Genomic DNA, 25224 nt, shown 5'->3' on the forward strand with positions numbered 1-25224 from the left:
CCAATTTAAGGACACTTACCACTTTACGAGCCGATTCACTTCTCTGCCCTCTGCCCTCGGCTCCTGGAATTCCCGCTGAGATTTTGACCGCCTGTTAACTTCGGGAGTACCTAGAGCACTCAAGGATCCAACAACGGCTCCCAGAGTCCGTAGCATTTGATCAGAACTTTATCCGGTTAGTGCGTGAGCGGCCGCAATATTGTGACTGCCGGAAATTCTCCCTCCGTGGTCAGAGTATGGCATATATATATATGTATATATGCGTAGGTTAGTAAGTAAGTTGGGGCTCAATTCCTTTCTATACGTTGCGTGCCGAGAGAAAGAGAGAGAGAGAGAGTTTTTACTTCTAAGACGGTGGAAAAAAATAACATCCTCCTCCCCTGAAAACATGATCTTCGTCGAGCCAAGGACCGAAGCGAGGAGAATTTTTATACGCCACGGAAGGTAAAGTTTATAAATTATGAATATTTAAGGAGCATCTCTCCGCAGCAGCAGCAGCAGCACGCCAAGCCGCGGGGCTTTTACAGACATATTTACGCTGGAAAATAAGGTGCTTAGGCGGCGCTCACCCTTTGCCTGTATATACATTGCGCGAGTATATACGTATTTATACATACATACATATATACATACATACATATATATATATATGTATATGTATTATCATATACACATATAGCTCGGCGTCAAAACGGCACAGCCCTTTGAAGCGCCAAAGCTCCATCAAGGCTAATGGACTCCACCAAGGAACCCTCTCCCCCTGCCCCCCCCCCCCCCCCCCTTTGAACTCCCCCATCCCTCAATCCTCCGCTCCTCGTCTTCGCCCTTTAGCTGCCTGTCGCCTACTTCCAGCTCGGCGATTCAAGCGAAGCTCGAAACTTGTTTAGCCCCAGTTGATCGCAAGCTCATTATAACAAAAATGCGTTACATAAATTTATGTTATGCGGATGGTATACTACACTGCTCTTTGTTTAAACTCCTGATATAGTTCGGCGTGTTGGAACGTGAAGATTTCGTTACCTGAAGATGATGTTTTAAAGAAAAATAGAACCATAGACGATACAAGATTGGTTCGCAACGTTAAGGTGACAACATATATGAACCACTGACCAAAATTACATTATATTGATTATGATAATAATTATTAAAAGAAAAAAAAACTTTCTCACAATTTAAAATTATTCCCAAGTGGATTTATTAACACAAACTTGATCATCGATCCTAGACTGATGATAATCGTTGTACAATTGTTCACAATACGCGTAAATTCTTGAGCTTGTATAATGTATATGCAAATTCAAGATTTCCATGTTTATTTATACATATCTGTGCCTACCTCGGTACCCTTGTACCTTGAGATAATCACCAATGCCGCAACACTGCGGGACTCTAGATATCCACGTTGCCACCTCGTCTGCTTCTGTATAAGTTTCGTTTACTACGAAGTTTGAAAACCGATTAGGAAAGTTTACGAACGGTATCAAAACTGCGGGGCGCTACCACGCTGGCTGCGCTAACTTTCTCCGTGTATATGTGTACCTGCGCTAAGGATCACAGTTCCTTGTGTTTTCTATCTATACCTGTCTACCGAAACGTTCACTTCAGGATTATCGACCAAAGCCACACCGTAGCGGCAAAAGCTTTTGGTTAAGAAAGTCGCGATTGTTATTATCACACGAAGTTATCAGACTTTTTAAATTCTTAGTTTGAATCTCGGTTCGTGTCGACGGTCAGGCAATAAAAACAAGGTACATATTTTACGTTTTGGTCCTGAAGGGAACCTTCTTCAGAAACACTGAGACATTCGTTTATCTTATTACAAAGGTATTAGTATAGAATACACATATATAGATATTCAAAAACTCCTGCGGAGTCTTGAGATAATAACCGCTATTGTTTAGACTTTTTGCTGGCCATTCTAGTCGTCTTATTGATTATAGCAGCCGATCGTTTCTTCCTTTTTTTCTTCTTGTTCACCTCTCCGTTAACGCCATGTTTTTTGAGTCTTCCCAGTATCTAAATTTTGAATGGAAAATTTTTTAAGGAGCGGTCTAGTGAAAAAAAAGCTGCCTTATGATAATAGATCGTGCATCAAGGAGGCAAAACAGGTCTTTTTACACCCAGAATGAGTTTGCAATAATAAAGCCAAAGGCGAGTAGGTATTGCAAATACCTACGCGGGATCAAAAAGATTTTGCCTCCGTGGTGCACGCGATACATTACCTAACAAAAGTATGGTCTACAAAGTTTTTTCACAGTGGACTACAAAATAGAGCAATTTTTAGTAGTACAGGACATAATAAACGCGCTTTTTTTATACTTCGGTGATCTTTTTTTGTGTTGCCGTAGAAACGATTACTTGACGTACGAAACGCATGCATAAAAAGAAACGCGTAAACCATAATTGCCGTGTATCAAATGGGTTCTTAACCAGGGCACCTTATTTTGTGAATTTTTATTTCCTACAATTTTGAACTGATTCTTTCTCTTTCTTTAATCGTCGTAACTGTCTTGAAATTAGTTTTTCTTGACAGCTCCGTTGACGACTGCCACTTAAATAATTAAATATTCTCACTGTCATTTCTAGTCTCATTAGTTTTATTTTAATGTATTATTTATCTACAATATTGTAGGTATCAACTTTATAGTTATTTTTACCAGTGTATTAATACATAGATTCTTGCTTTCAGTGTTTTTTCATTTAATTTATACTTCATTGTATTACTGATTGTGTGTATGAAATTTCATTTTATTCTATGTCTCTGTAAAATGAACGAATATTTCAGTTATATTAACAAATTCCTAATATTCATTGCCTGACCTTTGACACTAAGATTTAAACCAGGAATTGACGAAGAATGAAGTTAAGAATTTTTTTTATTATTTCCAAAATTCGTTGAAAATCAATTTATCAAATTATTCATAAATTCAATCTAAATGTTATAAAGTTCGAACCGTTGTAAAAAATTTCACTTATTAACCCCCTTCAAAGTTATATTTTCGCGCAGTTTCTTTTCTATAGATCAATGCAATTTTGGATGGTCCATTTTGTATGAAAAAAAAAAAAAACTTCATCTTTTATCATAGAAATATATCCGAAGTTTGATACACTCCCGCAGCTTGAATCCCGTCCCCAATCGCGTGATTCACAACATATATAAGATAAGCAAACAAAACCTGACCCTTTTCATTATTCGCTAGGATTAGCGAACCATTGTCCTTTTCCAGATTATTATTGCCAAGTTTCTAAGCATATAATCATGCTTCTGAACCAATTCGACATAGAATCGCGTGACTAGATGTTCTCGAATGTTGCAACTTCCGCACGACGGTATATTCATATAAAAAAGGAAATATCTGAAAATTCATTTCTTTCGTCAATTTAGTATACCTTTGCCTCATAGCTTCTAATTTATACAATGCAGTTAACACGCATGTGCGAACGAAACACGCGCACACAGATCATGCATATTATATATACATATATATATATATATACACGTGGATGGGTGTTTTCTCCGGTGCAGAATGTAAAAACCCCTCTAAAGTTCCAGTGACTATGGGACACTCGATAGGTGCCAAGTTGCCTCTATACATCTGCCACTTACTCGCGTCCAACCTCTCTCGACTGTTACAATACTTTTACTTTTTTTTTCCTTCACCTTTTTTTTTTTTTTTTTTTTTTTAGCCACAATGGCTCTCGCCATTCTGTTACAATTATCCCCATTATTGGAGCAAAGCGAGAACGATTTAGCCCATTTTGGGAGCACAATGTACCTCCAGGTCTTCGCGCGTAACATCCTATGGTTCTGGTTTTTAGTGATTTCAGAGATTTTTATTGTGTTTTGACAGTAGCGAGTCTGGTTTCTCGTAACCATTCGATTTTTTCGTCCGCTCTTCTTCTTCGCAACCCCGTAGATTCCGAACGGCGATGACTACCTCGAATCTCGTGTGAACCTGGGCGGATAGTAGGTAGGTAGGTACCTTATACCTAGGTCCGAACTACTTTTCTATTTATCTGATCGTGGCTAGTGTTACCCACAAACCTTTGTCCCGTCGACAAACACATTTGTTATTCTAATATGCCCTAATATTATTATCGCACTACCCGAACGAACCACACGCGCTTTAGAAATTATTCCAGTAGCTTCTATTCGTTCTCGTAGCTATACGTCGTTGACTAATTTTTTTTATTTACTTTCCATTGATTATAGTTTCATTATTGATAGAAAGAGAAGGACGATGTTGACGACTTTTGAGCAAGGGTTAAGTAGATCCAGGTTTTGATCACTTGCATGATCTATTAAAGTGAAGGTACAAGTTACGGACGAAATTTTGACAACCAATTCGGAAGTTGATCCCGAAACTTTAGCTACGATTGGGTTTAATTAGTTTATACGTCGTCGCGTTGATGTATCAAATTATTGGCACCTAACAAAAGGACGAAAGGCTGTCGAGTCGTTAAACGGTAGCAAACTCCAACAAAGACCCCGTGATTATAATTAAAACAATGGTGGGTAATTATTAACCTCACTGTCCCCAGCGATTCGATGAATACATATAAAAATAAACGACGTTGATCCCTAGTTACCATCCGGCAACGGCACTTACCTACTTCGTTCGGAATAGATTCGAAACCTGTTCATTATAGTATACGAAGTTCAAGTTTCGTATCCGACTATTGAAATTAATTGTAAGTAGTAAAAGCATGACGTTTGCTTTCTAACGTAGGTATCTCCAAAGTTATTCAATTTCTAATCTTATCCAGAACTATGAGTTACGCTTTGATTCGAAAAAGATGAAAGTTGATTACTTTCTGCTCTATCCAGATCAAAGGATACAAGATAATGAAAAGTCTCTCTACATCTACATTCTCAAGCACTTTTCAAGAGCAGTAATAATTTTGACTCGATCATTTTTACCGATCGCGAGAATAGTCTATCCCTGCCTAATGCTTGACACATATCAACCCTTTTATCACGCGCGTCCGCGTGATCCTGCTACACGCGTGAAATGCTGTAACCATGGCGCATGTACCGCGCTAATATCCGGTAGAGATCCATTGTATTTCCGCAAGCGTGTGGGGCGTGAGTCTCTGTTATTTGTAACAAAACGTAACAGTCGCCCGGGTCCGTTCGGCATGTATATGGGGGGTAAATCTGGATATATGCTGCAATCCGAGGCTTGTATATGAACTTTGCCGGAGAGAGCCGCCTGCCGGATGAAAATTGTGTTTTGTAAATGTCGAGCGGTAGACATGAAACCAGCATGGCGGATGCTTACAAATAGTTAAAGGGCGGCACCCCGTCTATACGCTACTGCTTTTAATACACTTTTCTTTTGTGCAAGAATTAAACGAGGTTGAGCAAGAGGGTGAGAAAGGTTCAGGTCGCGCGAGGGAACGAATGCGAAGGTATGGGGTATGGGGTATGGGGTCCTCCCACCTCCCCTACCTACCGTATTTCACTCCTATTTATATTAAGGCACATGTATTTCCTTTCAACCGCCATCAGTCTCGTACCATGACTTACGATGGTTCTAATCTTTCCGGTAATTTAATTCTTGGATCATCTGAGAATATCCGATCTTTCCTTCGTTCTAGAATTTTGTATCTTGACTCACACGCAAAGACAAACCAATTGATGTCAGACTCGTCAATTGAATCCCAATGACGTGAGTTCACTTTCATCGGATCAATTGAGAATTAATTCGGGTATAAGGCTGACGGAATGAATAAATATTGCAGCCACCAGAAACGTCGAGTTCCTCATCTATTGGAGACGTCCAGATGAGCCGATTTTCGATAAAAATAAAACTCTTAAGCTGATTTCAATAGCCGTGTTTTATACGCGCGGAGAACGTGTTCTGATTGAAAGTATTCCTACAACCGCTGCACTAAGTAAAAGCTGTTCATGAAAAAAACTGCAATCAGTGAATCAGAAACTGGAAGTTCCAGGTTCTCCATTGCGACGCTGGCGTTCTCCCATCATAAATAATTCATCGCGAGGTGTGTGTTTAAGGTTTACGAACAGCTTCTTCCAGCCTTCAGACTTTTAAGGTGGGTGTGTCGCAAACGTTGACTGACCTTGCAAAGCAATATGTAAGTGTCGTTCTTCTCCGTGAGTCGTAAGAAGACACGCGTCGTCCTGGGGTTGCTTAACGCTGATGCAAATGCTCCTCGCACGAATTGCGGCTGAGTATTGGACCGACTACCAATGTCGCGGTAATCGAAGATGCAGAAGAGCATTAATTTGCAGTTGGCGGATTTCATCTTGCCGTACAAGCCGGACACGCGACATATAAAAGCAGCCATGGATCGAGCTCGCCGCAAGCTGGGCTCGAAGTAGGAGCAGAGAAGAGCAAATAGCAGCAAATAGGAGCAAATAGAAGGAGCAAATATGAGGCCGGCACAAAGCTCCCGGAGTATAAGAGGTCGGACATATCGTTTCGCAGGTAGAAGCAAAGGTTGAGATCAATATCTGAACGCGGTGGGTGTGGCTTCGGCATGAACCGCGGTGGTTCTCGGGTCTGGTTGGGCGACGGGTCCCTCCGGGCGACGCTGCCGTTCCGGAAAAGAGGCGGAGACATCCGGGCCTCGGGGATGATGGAGGGGCATCGTGGTGCCGGTGAGCCAGCTCGTAAATCATAACCATCCAGTTGCTTGGTGCATGCCGGCGAAAACACCGAGAAAAGCCACCCTCGATAACCGTCATCGTCTAAACTCTCTCAACCCTCGAAGACGGCCGACGCTCGGCGTCCAAGCGACTATTCCAATCAATCCGCATCTCGTGATGGTCCGATGTTACCACCGATGAACGTTGCCTCACTCTAATCACCGTCGCATCGGGACGTTGATATTATATATAGTTTATATTGTTGCGAGTGTGGATTAGGACGTGTGCAGTGAAGGTGTGTGATACCCGCGTGCTTGTGCTTCGTCTTCTCGCGACACGAAGACAAAGTCGAAATGTGCAGCAACGAGAGCCCGCCGCCCACCAAGGAGCCACTCGCCGTTGGTCTCGGGGTCGGCAACCCCATGGCGGGATTTCTGCCCGGTTTCGAACACTACCGGCTCCAATACTACTACGCGATGGCCGAGCGGCTGCGTCTGGCCCAGCAACTTCACCCCCAGCATCCGGGCGTCGGACATCCATCGGCCGGTGGTCCGTCGGCTCACCTGGGAATGACGGCGGGCTTTCCCGCGCCTTTGCCGCTCTATCCAGCCGCCGGATACCCGAGTCGACTGGCGTTGTCGATGGCTTTGCTACACCCTCATCACCAGCGGATCCCCGAGGAACCGAAGCCTCAACACAGCTACATCGGTCTGATCGCAATGGCGATTCTATCGTCGCCCGACAAGAAGCTCGTCCTCTCTGACATCTATCAGCACATCCTGGAGCACTATCCTTACTTCAGGACGCGGGGACCAGGCTGGAGGAACTCGATACGGCACAATCTATCGCTGAACGATTGCTTCGTGAAGTCCGGAAGGAGCGCCAACGGCAAGGGTCACTACTGGGCCATCCACCCTGCCAACCTCGAGGACTTTCGTCGCGGTGACTTCCGGCGGCGTAAGGCCCAGCGCAAGGTCCGCAGACACATGGGCCTCGCCGTCGACGAGGAACCTGACAGTCCCAGCCCGCCTCCCTTGCCAGCAACCCCGCCGCCCCCGGCGCTGGGACCACCGGTGGTAACTGCCCAGGCGATATCCGGGATGTGGACGCCGCACCATCACTTCCATGGACAGTCGATGCAGGCCTCGCAACCGTCGAGGAAACGCCAGTTCGACGTCGCCTCGCTCCTCGCCCCCGACGATCAGATCGACGCCCTCAGACCCGTAAAGACTCGGAGGTTCAGCTGCAGCGAGGACGAGCACGAGCTTCAGGAACCGGAACAGGAGATCGACCACGACGAGGAGGACGTGGACGTCGACGGCGTTCCCGAACCCAGTGTCCTGCCACCCAGCCCGCCCTCGAGCAGCCCCGTTTCCAAGGCGTCGCCGACGAATCTCTGCTGGACCAGTCCTGGACAGACTACGTCGCCACCTTTCTCCGCCATTCATCTTCACAATCATTTACACGTTAGGAATTATTACACACCAACTAATCCCGGTTCGGGTTCGAGTATTTAAACGATCTTAGATCTACGGATATATGTATATAATTTCTTTTTACTTGGCTTGCGGTATTGTTGACGTGAAATACACTCGTGCAGCGTATCGTCAGACGATATATATATATATATATATATATATATATATATATATATTTATGAATGATTGTACAGATAAAATTAATTGTTCGAAAAAACTGTATAGATACACGCGGTTATATACACGATGTAAATACTAGAAGACGGTATATAATAATACGTGTTACGTGAGACTGACGCGATCTTGACTGTTTAAAATGTTATATATATATTATATATGTAGATAAAATGTAAGGAGATAAGAATTTTAGATTTTATTAACTGTCTATATGATACATACAAATATATGTGTGTATAATTCACAATTAGGTAACGAGTGTATGAAAAATGTATATTTATATATATACATTATTATTATTATTATTATTATTATTATTATTATTATGTACAAATTAATCCTTATGTGTATAATATCAAACTAGATGCGTATGTACATATTATATTATATTATAATATAATAATCGGGTAAAATTTGACGCGACGTCGAAACTCCGGCTCGTGACGCGGTGGTCAATGAGAAAATTGAAATTTAGAATTACCTTTAGCAGAGCGTCCGCTCCGCTCAGCCTTTAAATATAATAAAACTACTTTGACACCGTAGACGCGCGAAGCACATGTATATGAAAAGATTTAATAAAACTGTTCTCGTAATTACACGATATCAGCTTTAGATACTATTATTATAGGTTTATATTTCATTCGATGAATTCTTCTTTCCTCCTTAATTTATCCGAACCAATTGCAACTGGCTGATGATGGAGTCAAGTTTTTATACTATCGTTGTCAAAAATGGCGGAGCAATATCGTCTATTTATTTAATCTAAATAAAGTCTCGTTGAATCTAACGAATTTATGTGCAAGTACTTACCTACGCATTTTTCATTGACAAAACTGAATCGTGCGCTACAAGTAATTTTTCTAACTAGAAAGCCTTTGTTTTCAAACCAACTAAGTTTTATTACAGTTCGCGCGATTAAGTTTTAAGTGATTCGATTCAAATTCATTAAGCTATCGAAGCGGAATTAACGTTCTCTGTAAATTTAAAAACTATATAGACACTCGATATCTTATGTAGTATTTTTGATATTTGATTACGATCTCTGGTATATAACACCCGCTGCCATTATACGGGACATAAGATTAAAAAAAAAAAAAAAAACACCATGACACGTTGTTTGACCACGAGCTTAGCTACTATACCTAAACCAAGTGGAGGATTAGAATAAATTTGCTGAAGATATGCATGATTTAAATTAGATAATCCGATATCCAGCTCGTGTTCATCGCCGAATCTAAATGAGTGATTACGAATTAACAGTCCGTTATTCGCATGTAAGAATAAAAACTTCCCACGTTTAGAAGAAATTTGATGTAATCCTGAAGCTATTATAAAATTTATTTCACCGATAGAATTTTTACCTACTTGCGCATCTATTTTGATAAATTAATTTGGGTCTATAATGGACGAAGAATGTACTTTACAAAAAATGAATTGCATCTTCACAGATTCATGTTCAAATAAAAATATATCTGTTTCAAATAAGAATTTCTCCAAAGGCGAGTAGATAGGTATCTATCGTTGAGCGTTCGCGATAAATTATATTAGTTTTTAACATATACGGTATAAGTCCTCATCGTTTTCACGGCAGAAGTGTAAATATGCAAAAAGTGTACAACTCAAAAGTTGAACATTAAGTGACTTGACTGATTATCTATTTTTTGCGTGTAAAATCGTTTGATTTCTGTCTATACGTGGGCATATAGATGATTCAGCTTATGCGTATAATCGAGCCCACCCAAAACTAATAGAAACTATGTACATCGAGGTTGTACAAACTGCCACCGCGGTTTGTCATGTTCAAATATTGAACCTCAACGTTGCTTTGTGAATATCAAAACTGTAGAAAACTTTGCGTGCATGGTAAAACCGCGTTGTTACCAAGCGCTACTTCTCGCTTCGTATAACTTTTTAAACATTGCTTTTACCCGTGCCAGCATTTCCTGGCACGAAGGCCGACATCGCCAACCGCTACTTTCGCTCCATTATTATTTTTAATAATGATAATAACAATAACAATAATATCAATAATATTATTATCAATTTTTTTAACTGAAATGTGCACGTTTCGTTTGGCAACGGGATAAGTTAACGATCTCGCCTAATGGTTTGTTTTTATTTGCTCGAAAAACTTGCGACAGTAAATACGGTTTGTGGTTCATATTTAATCGTTTAATCACTACTTGCCTACCCACTTAGCCCAAACCCAACCTCCGTTGGTTTGTTTATTTTTGCTAAATAGTTTGCTCCTGCAGGCTTAGATTTCCGATTTGTCTCGTAGCGTCGTCGAGGCATTTACCACCCCGAGAGAGGATCCTAAGTTGGCAAAAGCTTCTTACTTTTCGTTCACAAGTCTAAGTGTATAACCTGTAGGTACCCGAGTTGATTCCCAGTCCGGGCTAATCAACCTAGTATTTGGTTTTTCCTAATTCTGCTCGTCATGCTGGACTGGATCAGTAGTGAGTCTCGTCCGATTCGTGACCTCAGTCTTAATCGTGGACTTTACTCCAATCTACTCGAAACTTTACCGATTGCCAATCCTCGATCCTGGAAAATTTCTTACTTCGATGAAACGATCTATTTGTCAGAAATAACGTAAATCTATGTGACTCCGTCGTCTTTGAGACAATTCTCTTCAATGTCGAATAGCTAACAATAAGTTCATCCTATTCCATTCTCAAGTAGAGTTTTCTGACGTGTCATTTACAATTTTCAATCATATAGAATTTTCTTAATTTTTTTTCAACTTTTATGTAGATAGCGTAAGCCTGTATCATTTTCTCTCTCTATCTCTCTCTCTCTCTTCTCGTCTTTGGAGCTGTAGCGTACACGTACGGTTTCTTGTTTACGGTATTTCGAGCAATATTTAACAAATTGCTTTCATTCGGTCGTCGGGTTTCATCTCGGCAGTTCCCGGTCCCTGCTGGGATTTGTGTGCGGGAATAGCATCCATATTACGTTTGTAGGGTTTCATTTGATGAACGGAAAGACAATGTTAACACAATATAAGCTACAGACTTCCACCGGCACTTGGGCGTTGTTTGATCCGTGCGGTAGTCTAACGATTGATGAATTCAAAATAGCCTAAAAATCGGCTTCGAGTTTTGCGCAACGAACCTCAAAGCGCGATAACTTCGGTTTTTCGAAATGCGTATAATTCCCATCGTGCCTCGCATCCGCTCCCGTAGAAATCCACCCTTGCAGATCAGGTTGAAGATCGGCACACGGGGTGTTGAAAAAATAACCCGCCGTTTTGTGGACTAGAGCAACTCTGTACACAGTGATCCTGGCATCGCGTTTGTTGATTTTCCACGCGAAATAGAACTGTGTCTTCAAGTTTTCGAATATTTAACAAATAATGACTGCGCAGTCGTGCATGGCTCCTCTTCACCTGCCATTGTCAGATCTCGCCGGTCTTCGGACTGCACAGACAGATCGGAGCCCCGACTTGCGTGAAACTACCTCGTCCGGCTTACCTGGAGGGAAACATCCAGCTTCTCTTCACTCGCGGTGCAGGCTTGTTGACGAGGGAACAATATTTTTCTATCACGCGGTTCGCACCAAATATACCTAATAAATATACGCAGAATCCACACACCTATATACCTGAATATGCATACACGCATGCAACGGACCATGTGAAAAATTCCACCCTTGCAGAGCCGAGTCTTCGCAGGGATTTTCCCAGCCTCTTCTTGCGTTTATTTTTCAAAATTCACCAACGCTCTCCAAAATAGCATGCTTGTAACACCCGACCGGCGTATCTCAGCCACCCATCTTTACACAGCAACCAAGATCGAGTAAACAGGAACTGCCCGTCAGCTTGAAGCTATTTCGACGTCATTCATCGCTGAATGAAAACCAGACGCCACTTCCGAATTAGGCCCACTTCTGAACCTTCCAATCGTCACGTCGTGACCAACGTTCTTTGTGATGGTATCTGAGTATGCAGATCAGGTTCACCGGGTGTTGCATGTTTCTTGCACCACGGTAGTGCATCAATCTCCACGAATCGGCGGACATGTGCGGTCGTTCCGCTGTTGTGTATATTGGCCGATGTGTCGTCAGGCGACCTGATCTCGTTACCCTCGCTGTTGCCTGTAAATGGATTTGCGGCTGCGCAGATTACGATCTTCCACCATGATTCTCGGCTGCCATCTCTCCTCGACGCCGACGCCGAGTATCGCGATGCGATTATTACATCCGACATGGATTCTCCGTAAAAACCGTGCCGTTCGAGTCCTCGAACCCTCAACGTCTTATTCACATCGGAATCGATCGACGTTTATTCTCTGTCCGTGATTAGTCCTGTCCACGAATTTATCTGTGACACAATACCGGTCATCCTGGAGGTAGGAAACGTATCGTAACTCTCATTGAGTATCCTTCTTGAGCTTCTTGGATGTCTGTTGAGCCCCAAGGGTGGCAATCTCGACTGCATTACGGTTTCAGGTAAAACGGTCCGTTCGATTTTCGAGTGCCTTGGGGATAGACCGCAGGACTCGGTCTTCCCATTCACTCGTTCATTCATTTCTTTCTCGGGTCTTTAAAGGACACAAGTATTTCCCAGATCAAGGTGTATACCCGGCCCAACCGAACCTCGACGTCACCACCGTCGGAAGGTCAGGTGTCACGTGTGACGCTGTAATGCCTAATAATCCATTTATGGGTCTTTGGTACTGCATTCACCTCAATGGCTGACTACCTCAGTTGTATTCTTAGGACTCTTAAATCTCTCGCCGACAGTCCCGTTCCCCCATTCAATAATCCCACTACAATTCGCATTCCGATTCTCAAGCATATAAGTACTATTCTCATTAAACACTCTTTCTGGTCTTATATTTATATCGCCAGATCAAATCAAATCTTTAATATTCATTTTCGATTCTTCTGTTTTCTTTTTCAGTTCATACGGCTAAGGAGGCAAGAAGAATCAAAGACCAACGACGTGCATCGTTCGGTAAGTGCTGCACATTTTTTATTGATTTAAATTTTTGGAACTAAATATATACGATGTATTACTTGTGAGAAGAGTCACAACAAACGGCCGATTTTATTTTCACTTCAGTTGTCGATAAAAATGTATATATATATATATATATGTAATAATGCAGTCTGCACGTTTCTCGGTTCATGGGATGCTCGACACGCGTTGGTTGGGCTCGAGTTTATTAGATCCACAATAGGTATTATATTTGGGCGTGAGTAGTAGAATAATTATTTTTCCTTTAGACTGACTTTGCTGCTCGGATAGATCCGTACAATTAACACCGCGATTCCCCGTGTCGAACAGTGGAAATACTACCTAGGTAACGACAGTGGGCAGCGTTCTCTAAGGTTCTACCTCCTGCCGCGGCGACAGCAGCTGTTCTTTAGTGCAAATATAAATACAACCGGTGACAATGGGATCAAAATATTTAAAGGAATCGGTCAGAGTTTAATAATAATTGTTACAAACTACTTTATCGTTCATCGGACCAATCATAATACGCCTGTTCGGATTCAACGCTTCGAACTTACGGTTCAGGTGATTGCAGGCAACACTTTTATCCTAACCTGAGCAATATTTTTAACATAAATTTCTGAAGTTGAATCGTTGATTGTGTTTTTTTTTTTTTTTTTTTGTTTTATCAAGTTTCACCACGAAGATAAAGCTGAATAATTTTACAAGTTCAATGTAGAACAATATAAAACATTTATTGTTGACGCGAAAGATAAAAACTATGGTTAAAAAAAGATCTGGAGATAATAGAAGTTTGGCAAATGTGTATAATGTACGTTGTGTATATAATACGCATTGGCGCACACAGCACAGCGTCGACCTCGTCGAAAATTCGAAGATTATCATATTATACAAAGCTGCGCGAACTGCAAAGCTCGTAATGCCTGGCTAAAAGCTTTCGAATTTGCAAACCTGTGACCAACGTTGTGCCAAAGCATTCACTCGTGAATTTCTACCACGTCCGCAGCCGCGGTGTAGTGAGCAATGTGGCCATTCCACACACAGCTATTATTATAAAATCCTATTACGCTCTTTTGCCATTGTTCCACCGAAAGCCATAAATGTTACCAAAAATATCTAATTCCCGCATATCACTAGAAAATATTTTATAACATCCTTACTGTAAAAAAAATGCTCGCTGATGTCTGGGCAAACCGATAAGAATCCGATTAGTCCAAACTAGATACCTCCAATTTTATTGTTTACCAATTTCATAGTGCTAGAATTATTATGAACTCATTAGTCATGTGTGTAATAGTGCAGAGAAAAAGAAATTTTTAAATGGATAAGGGAGAAGAACGTTGGCAGCTTCGTTTCGTCCGATATGCATGTACACGTAGAAGGCACAGACGGTACACGTGATCAAGTATCAATCGTGTTCGTTTTGGTTGGTGAGGACTCTTCGGTGTGTAACCGAGCATATGATCGAATGTTGTGGGGTCTGTGTTAGCTGCGGCTTTTCGAGTTCTCGAGTTCTCGAGTTCTCGAGTGTCCTCGATCGGCCGCCGGGCAAACCTGAATTAGAAACAAATTCGAATAGGATTCTAAACTTGGTTTCGCAGCTTTTTCCACGTCCAGAACTCGCTCGGGTCGTTCGTGCGTGAACTCGGCTTTCGGGAGTCCGGATTCCGGATTCCGGATTCAGGATTCAGGATTCCTCTTGGGTCTCGCCTTGAGGACCGTGACGCGTTCCGGGCGTTCCCTTGCCCAGATGCAAACTGAATTTTGATTCATTCCTATCCCATACTGACGAGCGTAGTAAGACGAGTAAATGGCAAGCGAATAGTCGTCAGCGGTATTCAGACGCATGGGAACAAACGGTGATTGTTAATCGCTGTTTGTAATTAGTCGACACCGAATCGTCTTCCTGTTTATTTTCAAGCCACGCAAACAACTCGGTTATCCCACATTTCAAGATGTTTCAAATTATAGGTCAATATTGTATTACATCTGTATGTGGAAAAGTTTGATATTATACACATGAAATATGAGATACAAGAGTAAAAGGGGGCTGAGGTTAAAATCTAGGTAAATCGAAGCACTCGCCTTACTTTTAGCACAATGTAAACAAATTCACATAGACGTAGAAGGAAGGCAGAAACTGTAAATCAGCTGGACGATGACTGTGTGTTCCGTATCTTCTTTTCTTTAGCAAATTTATGATTTTTAAGTTAAAAACCGTTTCAACCGTAACTATTATTCTTAGATACTTTTTCCCTGCATAATAAGGAATACCTAGCCAAGTTATGTACTTGGTCCGCATAAAATAAATGGACAAAACGTTCTTACGCTCTGAGTATAAGATGTCTGTTGGAAGTGAGTCCGATTGTAAAAATATTAGCCGAAGAATATAAAGAAGAAAAAATGGGCCGAAGGTGTGCTATTTATAAAGCCTTTGTATGCATCTCCTGTTTGAACTGCGGCCACCAGTAGCTGTGTGATCGAAGTGTCCCCACAATATTTCTTTACACACGTCCCTATTTTTTACACGCGCACACAGCCAGACTCTCGGCTAATGGATCCACTCGAGACTACTTCTGCAGACGCAAACACCGTCGCCAGGCTTTTCAAAACTCTTACCCGTCCACGGTCGCTACTTCTGTTCTCGAACCGCATATTATAAACAATCCTCGTCGTATTTTTCCTCCGCATGAACAACAATCGATGAATAATAACCAGTCTTCACTCTTACGGTCTCAATTGCTGACTCCCAAAGCTGTGCGCGAATTAAATTATCAAAAAGTGATCTCTGCCGAGTTAGAAACTATATAGTGCAAGGAATTTCTTTATTTTCCGGCTACCTTAAGGCGAGCCTTAATTTTGCAGTGCAGAGTTTCGGCACGCAATAGCATTACCGATTGGTTACAAGGTTAGTAACAAGAGCAGGCAGTTTTACCCGTCGACGAAACCTGATCGCTTGATTCAGCGAGGTGACGCGTCCCTCGGGAAGAAGATGGTTGCCATCCTCCGTACGAAATTTCTCGATGAATCCCGAGGGGTAGCCACAGGCAGCGTTTAGCTGGCTAATATATATTATCCAGCTAACACATTTTGCGTCAACTTATCACCCATTGTTGTCCTCGGGCCCGGTTTAATTCAATTGCATCCACATGAAACGATAATTCGTCCATATTTCCTTTTTTATTATGGCTCTTTCTCTCTCTCTCTCTCTCTCTCTCTCTCTCTCTCTCTCTCTCTCTCTCTTCCCTTTCTCTCTTTCTCCACGTATAGGCCATGTTATTTTCTATTTTACAAGGACGAACAACAGCAACAGATCTGACGTACTGATATATTATATGTTTACCCGCGCGTCAAGCAAGCTCATAAATAATTGAGTTGATCCCTCGCGTTTCTAGCTGAAGAGTTTGTTGGAAAACAACTCCAAAGTCTGAGTAATGTTGAACGTAAGTTATTAACGATACGGAATTTGTCTGAGAGGTTTTTATTCTTTTTTTTTTATTTTTATTTTTTCGAGAGAGAAAAAGAGAGCTCAAAATATGGGAAATTGTTTATGACTTCAAACGTTACCGAAAAATATTCATTTCCATTTTCATAGAGTATGAATATTAGTCGGAAGAAATATGTATAGACGGGTATAAAAATGTAATGATTTCATTCAGTGCCATCGGGCCTGTAATTACCCTTAGGCAATATACGAGCCCGGCAACTCACCCTCAGTGAATATCAGAACCCTTGATGATTACCGACTTACTTTAAATAGGGTACAGTGTTTAGGGACAGGCTCGAGTCCGCGTAATTCTCATCACCGGTTTCAGGAATGTATTGCCTCAACTTTTACATAACGTTGTCCAACCCCTCTATCTTGCTAACCTGCAATTCAATATGGGATCGATACCAATTATAACGACACCATTCAAAACCTGACGTTATCACCGCAGGCCTTGGAAAACTTCTTTGGAATCACGCAATTATGCGAAAATTTGCACAGGATGAAACGACATGGCGATAAATTGATGGGGATTAAGTATTCGTCTATTCCAATCTAATCTCGATTAGAAAAATCTAATTTCGAACGATGGACCCGCCCGAAACCTTTCGCTATGACGGATGTGTCACGCCGTAGTAACAACTCGGCGCCAAATTCCGCTTGGAGATTCGGTTCACGTGCAAGATGGCGGCTGTAGTTTGCTCCCGGCATGCACCGCGCGCTTCTCGCCGCTCCCGTTCTCGGGGGCAGAGATACCGGCGTCGGGACGCGCTCGGTGTTGGTTAGGCGTCCCAACAGTTTGACGACATACCCATTACGCTCGGGAGGAGCGAAGCAGAAGCCCATAAGTTAGGCTTGGGGTGCTTCACTTCGAAGTACAGACCTGGCGGGGTTTACTTCGTCGGGGAATAGAACCGGATGATTCGAGGTCGCGTGGTGTGAGGACCTCGACGAAGGGGTTGGGCCAACTGGGAGGGGGTGAACAGCTATTTGCGCGTCTTTGTATAAAATAAACGCCGGTTGGAGGTAGCTCTGAATACTAATTTCACCCCGACATGCGACAACTTGCTGCCATGCTCACGCGGAGTCGGGTCGGTGGATGAACAATTTGGCGAGACAACTTGTACGTCACCTCGAAAGGGATGAATCGGTGCCCGCCCTTGTGCCTTCGTCTCTACGTGTGCACATCCACAGCCTGATCCTGGGACCCGAAGAGCTCCAGATTCCGCGCAACGGACAAACCGACACGCGTGACGTTGAATCAACTCTCGTGTACGTTTTACCGGATATATACGTAAACAACTATGGTTGACTGTAAAATAACTTTCATGTCTTTTAATGGATGTACAGTGAGAATTCTTCCTCGATGCTTTTAACCGTCTTTAATAGTTTCTTCTTGAATTCAATCCACCCAAGATTTAGCTAATTTTGAGTTTACTAAGGGTAGCCGTGAGACGATTTGTGCCCACGAAATATTCGGGAATTACTCAATCTTATTATACTTAGTCTGGATCATGTTTGTTCAGCTCTGGCACGCTCTACTTCAAAACACAACTACGCGGAGTAAAAGTACGCCATTGACGTGATCGGAGAGCATAATATTGCTCGACCGTATCCTCTTATATATACACATATCGAAATTAGGTATATCGATGATGTGCGCAAGACGTGCAGTGCTTATTCGTTAATTAAATACATCGACTAATCGTGCTGAGTCACAAACCATTCGGTAAACAAGCTTAATTAAATTTAATTGGCTTTTAGCCGATTCCGAAGTAACCGAACGTTACGAATCCGGGAATTTCTTCCGAACCGCTTGAGACGAGGATACCTATTTTAAATGCTCGGTTCGGTCCCGAGTGGAGGACGGACTCGGGTATGGAGTGCCGGAGAGGGCAATGAGTGGCTAAAAGTCGGAGTTTTTGTAAACGATGCCGGGGTGTGTGGCGAGCAAACAATCGCTTGACCGCGTTGTGGAATATAAGGGCCTCGGTCATCTGCTTCTGCTGCTGATGCTGCTGTGGCGTCCGCGTACTTGCTACCTCGTACCCCTCATACACACTGTGTAGGTATGTCGTCTGCATATACATAGGCATACGCATGTGCCTATATACACGTGTGAACATACCGACTACCGGTGTGTAACGCTGTGTGCCACCAGTCACTGCTACTGGGCGTAATGGAGTGTCCACTCGAATTCCTCCGACTTATACTCGGCCGGATACATCATATAGTATAGCCTTACCTATATTTATATGTATGTCGTTGTCAACATGGTCCTCTGTTTGCTCAAAACTTTAGCCCACTGCTTTGAGAGACCGATATGTACAGGAGAGCCCAACAAATACTCGAATACTTGCTTCCCCGCCCGGCAGCCATCCTGGATTCTCGATCCTGGATCGAGGATTCGAAATCAGCCCTGCATGGCGCGTTCCTCTTCTTTTTCTTCTTCTTCTTCTCCTGTGTATCTTTACCTCGACTCTTTCCTGAACTTGAAATACTTGAAAATCGCGGAAAAAAAATCCTCCCTCTCTACTGACGGTAGCCGGTGGTCAGAGATTAAAGCCTTTCCTTTAAGGTTAAGACGGATCAACGTTGACGGAGCTAATCGAGCGGAAGGATTTTCAGATTTTCAACCGGTCAAGCTCAATTGAAACGAGGGTACATCCTCTCGAATCCCCTAATCTCTCATCTTACCATCTTACGAACTTTAAAGACTAAGTATTAGCGAAAATCGTTCCGATCTACAAGCTTCGCCGATAGTTGCTAATAGTTGCGCGGAAAACTATATGACACGCGATACGACGGCCAAGGGAAGCTGCTTCTCTTTCCAAGGCGAGCACACCAGCAGCAGCACACTGCATTGGAGGAAGAATATGAGGATCGTGTTGACCGTTCGTTTAAAACTCGTAGTTATAACTCGCGGCTATAACGTCACGCTCCGAGGAAGGGCTCGCCCGTCCTGCAGGTTTGTTAGTTAAATAAACATCGCGTGTTATGTAGCGGTGTCCTGACAACACGAGAGCCTTTGTTCGCCGCCGGGACGCCCGTCGATGCCCAACCACTGCACTCCCCTCGTTTCTAACGTAAGGCGTTTCTTCCTCCGTTCAACGATTGACGATTAATGCAGACGCCGACACCCACAACACCGGCGATCGCGAGGAGAGAGAGACCCGGATCAATGTCAGAGCGCGGCTGCCGGAACAATGCGCGGAGAAAATCCCGACTAATTTCGGGTAACTCTGAACGCTGCACAAGCAAAGTGCTGGTAATTCATCGGGATGAGACGCGTGGAATTCCTTCTTCGATTCTAGCTCCCCGCCTCTATTCTTCTATATCCTACAATATACGTGTATATACATATATATATATATGTATCTATATGTATATTAGGGTCGTCGTTAAATGGTTTTTTTTCTTTTTGTTTTTTTGGAGTTTCAATTTTGGACGGTGGTAGATCGGCTTTGAATATAAAAAAATTCAGGAATCTCTGATTTTTTCAGATTCTTATTTTTGGTACTTTGTTCTTGAGCACTAGAATTAAATTCCTCAGACATATTTTTTCTATACAATCGAACATAACGATGACTCGAAATTTAACTGATGATAAAAAAAAGTATAAAATACGATGGTATATAGCTTGAAATATGATTAAAAAATAATACGCTGAATTAAAATACCCCCAACTCGTGTGGAATATACGATCTACAGGGAGATTAAGAAGGACTCGGAATAAAAAATTGGACAAATTAGTTAGAGAGCTTTTTCTATATTTCGAACCGATTTATGATCATCCGACATGATCTTCCATTTAACGAACATCCTAATATATATATATATATATATATATTGGGGTTTTTCAGAAAAAAAAAATAATAATTTACGATTCTATACATCGTGGCACACCCTAAAAAAAGTTTGTTTAGGTTAAAAGAAATATTCTGTGAAAAGATGAGCGTTCTACGTTACGTGGATGATCGCGCTCGTTTGACTTTTTACTTTATTTTCACATTTCTTTGAATTTTTGAAGAAACACGTTGCCGCACTTCAATTAGTATTTCTTTCATTGACATTTATATTCAACCTAAAGATCACGATCCCTAACACAAGTATATATAATCCTGGAATCTTATTCGCCTAAATTGAAAGTTCATATCGAAATATAACTATTTCATGAGATTGAATTAATAATGAAAAAGTGCAGACTTAATGTTACAAATTCGGGTCTTTCTTGCGATTTGACTTGTTATTACGATTGACTTAAGCAATAAAACCAAAAATTTTCTTCACGATACTTCATATATTCAAAGAAATGTATAATAAAAATGAAAAATCAACTGACCGCGGTCTTCCACCTAACGTAGATCGCTCACCTTTTGACAGAGCCTTTCTTTCAACCTAAACAAACTTATTAGGGAGTGCCAAGGTGGAAAATCGCAAATTATTTTTTTCAAAAACGCCCCAATGTGTATACAGCACCCTTCAGACTGAAGATCGGATGGCTGTGCAGTTGTTCCGAAGAAGGAGACGCGTGTCTTTGCACTTCAACTGCAGAGGCCACTGTGTCGCTAAACATTGGCGTGTCGGGCTTGAATGGTGATATCGCGATTTTATGAATTATGCCGCGTAGTCCAACCATGTTGGGTTTCGAATCGGGCACAATAGAGACACGCCTTGGGCTATGTAGGACACTGCTTACAAAACTCTCGCCATGATTATACGTATTATTGCACGGACAAGGGGATATTGTAAAAGTGATCAGAAATTATATTATGCCAGTCCAACCTTGTGGATTCGCCTGTCGGTTAACACAATGGGTATAATTCAATTAGCTTCTTCTTCTATCGCGTTAAGATCTATCAAATTGACACTTTACACACGCTAAATCTATTCGTTCAGTCGAAAGGCCAGTGACATTTTAAAAGCTCATTGCTTATTATATATCTATCGTCATGCATGCTTATTTATTATATATCTCAGCTTTAAAGCCGATTCTTATACCTCGATGATTTAGTCTCAATGAGGTCGATCTTTGATTAAAAATTTGATCAGATATATATCGAAATACGAGTGATCAAAGATATTGAAATTCGAGAGCAATCAATGGCACTTGGTAGATAATTAACGCGTCGACGTCCCGGTACGGAAAATAAAATAAAATTGCAATCCTCTCGTGCAGCCATACGCTGGCACGGTTTTAATCAACGCGGTGCAAATCCTCTCGGCATTGCCTTTTTCACTTTTTACGGACACTCTTCGTTTTGTATTTTCTAACCTTTTTTTTTTTTATATTTTATTTCATTAGCGGACAGCAGTAGGATTATCCAGGCGGATCTCTCTTTGGTATTACCGAAGCACCGAGAACCTAGAAAATGTTGAAATAACGTCAACCTCAGAGCTGCAGCAGCCGCAGCCCGTGACTGTGTGCCCGAGGAAATATAACCGAATTTTTCCAATCCCCCCTACAACATGTATAGTCAAGGTAGCTACATAAATATACCTACAGTTACATGAACTATACGCGGTGAATTTTTCTTGAATTCCCATTGGTCGTCGGATTCAGTCGGCAGAAGAAGCAGCAGCAGCAGCAGGGATTTGCAATATACGATTTGCGATTCGCGCAGTGCCAACTATAATACCCAAAGCCTTCCTTTTCTAAGCACAATCGATGCGCCTGCCGCAGGAAACGAACGCCATCCCTCATCCATCACGGCGCGATATGGTCACACAGGAATACCTGATGGATATAAAGTAATCTGATCATTGCTTAAGTAGTCTTATACGTGTAATTTTTCTTGACCATAGAAATACTTTATAAGGAAGAAGAAATATAGATACACTTTCTGGGTGTAAACGGTCAAATCTGTTGTATTTAAATTGGCTGAAGACGTTTCGGTCAGTGCAAAAGGTCAACCTTCTTCAGAGCCTACAAGAAGAAATTTTATACACACATTTTTTTTTTTTCTTTAGATTTTAAGAGAGGATCTTAATATTAATTCTATGCATACAACATGCAGCAGTAAATCACAATGTTTCTAATTTTTGACCTATAATTCGATCTATATTGTCAAGTTCCAGGTTAAAACCAAAACAGATTTGACCGTTTATACCCACGACGTGTATATTTCTTCATCGGTATTCTTATTATAGGTATGAAGTAGGATCGAAACGAGTGATTGGCATAATTTTGAACAATACCGCTCGCTGCGTGCGATAGGTTTCGTTCCTCTACACTACGATATTCCCCTCGAAGACATAACTCGCGAAAACCGTATCTGAAAAGGTGAAATATTTTCACGCCAGAGATGTAAATATGGCGTGGTAAGGTTCATCCCTGCGGGCGTTAGCTGTAGCCCCGCCCATTCCGAGTTACCCTCCGCGTTTCCAGTATTCCTCCCCCGACGAAAAATAAAGGAAGACAAACGGCGCCGCACACAATTGCTGAAACATTTTTGACGCGAGAGACAGAGGGTGCAGGATGATGCGGCGGCGACGTCGTCGACGCGACGGCCTGCCTCATCCCGGGGTGCTCGGGACGGCAGGGAACCAACGGAGGATTTCGAAGGGTGCAGGAGGAGGGAGGACGGAGTCGGGGCTCTGAACGAACGTAATTTGCATGATTTTGCATGTTTTAGCGCTTCGCGGTGCAACCGTAACGGCTTTCCCTGTCCGTCTGCGTTTTCCGATCCTTGCTTTTCCGTCTCTACGAGGTAGCGAGGTGACGGCGAGAAGCTAATTCATCAGAAATTATAAATCATTTGTGTTGGTTCGATCGAAACTATATCTTAGCAATATCTACGGGAAACGCAACGGAAAATAACTGCGGAATCACAGGCTAGTTCGAAAAGGATTTCGCAAAAGGAGTCAAGAATTATCGGGTGAATTTCGACGCGTTTAAAATGGCTCTCCGCACCCTGGACCACCGGGACGTGTGGTCACCGTATCATTTCTGACCGCCGCCGTAAGGCCCGGCTGGCTCGGCATTCGGGCGGCAACAATGGGCCAATACCGACCGATAATGAGGCGTGCATTGTCGCCAACGCTGCACGATCTCGTACCTACTCTGACGGATCGAGTACGGACACCGGACGCTGGTCACCGAACAACGGGGTTCGTACCTACACGCATTGCCCGGTGTCCACGCGGTTCATTACACCGCTATAATCACGAAAATTACCCGAAGACCGATATCGAATATCGCCTGAATGTCGGTCGTACATACGCTATTCGTACGGAGCAAGAGAATTTTTACCTTTTACGCCATGCTCCTCGCAAAGCAGTTTATGTCCTTATCCTTACATCGTCATATCGTTGGTACTTATGGAGTTACACTATATTGCATAAAGCAAATGTTACAACACCTCGTGGTGGGTTAGCCAAGCCAAAGTCGACGCAGCTTTGGCATCCAACGTTGGATATACGGTACTGTAAGTACTGACCCAGTGGTCCAATATTATTGCCGAAGTACCAGTCTGAAATTAGTCTCTGCTGTTGACCGAGTCCTGGCAACGTCATCTTGGCTCAGTATATGGCTGGTATAGTCAAGGCCAAGCCAATATTGGACGTTCGGTGTTTAACACTGTAATGGTTCATGGCTTGGCAAACTTTGGTGCATACGTCACCGCTGCAGGCTGCTCGGTATTTTTAACAGACTCTGGTACGACCATATCATTCAGGGATTAACCATCAATGGTTCATTGTTGCCACAGAGACTGGACGGTAATAATAGTCTTGGCACGAGCGTTCAACCAACATTGGTCCAGACGTGGAACCCTGCACGGGGTGCTTAGTTGAGGATAACGTTTTTTGCAAGTCGCGAAACTTTCGATCTCACGATCAGATTGTCAGGTTTTGACCGCGTCAATGGGCAGCGAGTGATTCTTAGAGAAGGTGTAGCTCGCATCGAAGTTCGCGGTAGATGAAGATAAGCCACGATTTTCTACATCGTTGAAGTTAACTTGGCCGTTATCTTGGGGTGAGATCGTATAGATCGAGTCGAAGATAAGTAAAAATGGCGCGGAGCGCTGGTCGCTGACCGTACCAGCATCTACGCGACTACCTAAGTATTTTCGAAATTGGCTCTGGTCGGACCGTCGCTGCACTTTGGGTTGAAATATTTATTTAGCCGAGGGTAGGGAGAACAATCCTCACGGATTCCGGGGAGTAATTTATTGTTCTACAAGCCGATTATGCGGCTTAAAATTCAAAGGTTCCCTCTGCTTTTCTCGGCCCATAGACAGCGGGAACCAACAGGTACCACGGCGTGACGTGCACTAATTTCTCCGCATTACAAACACGTCGATTCTCTGTCAACAACTTGTCCGAACCGCAGGTGTCGTCGGCTGCCACCAATGCAAGCGATTAGTACTGTACTTGCGGCTCTGATTCATCTTAATTCTTATCAGTCAGAGACGTTATTGATCCGGCTTCTTATGGTCACATCTATAAATACAATTTTTAAACGTTCTCATCATATGAATAAGTTCAGGGTGTATAGAAAAGAATC

General features: G+C 42.5%; 1 protein-coding gene across 1 annotated transcript; it reads left to right on the top strand.

The window, feature by feature from the left end:
• Positions 1-6870: 6870 nt before the first annotated feature.
• On the top strand, positions 6871-8130 carry LOC124412928 (forkhead box protein D1). The gene has a single exon (XM_046893157.1). It carries the CDS (start codon positions 6967-6969, stop codon positions 8128-8130), a length of 1164 nt encoding a protein of 387 aa, XP_046749113.1. The 5' UTR covers positions 6871-6966.
• Positions 8131-25224: the final 17094 nt, after the last annotated feature.

The sequence above is a fragment of the Diprion similis genome, chromosome 12, assembly GCF_021155765.1.
Source record: "Diprion similis isolate iyDipSimi1 chromosome 12, iyDipSimi1.1, whole genome shotgun sequence".
Lineage (NCBI taxonomy): Eukaryota > Metazoa > Arthropoda > Insecta > Hymenoptera > Diprionidae > Diprion > Diprion similis.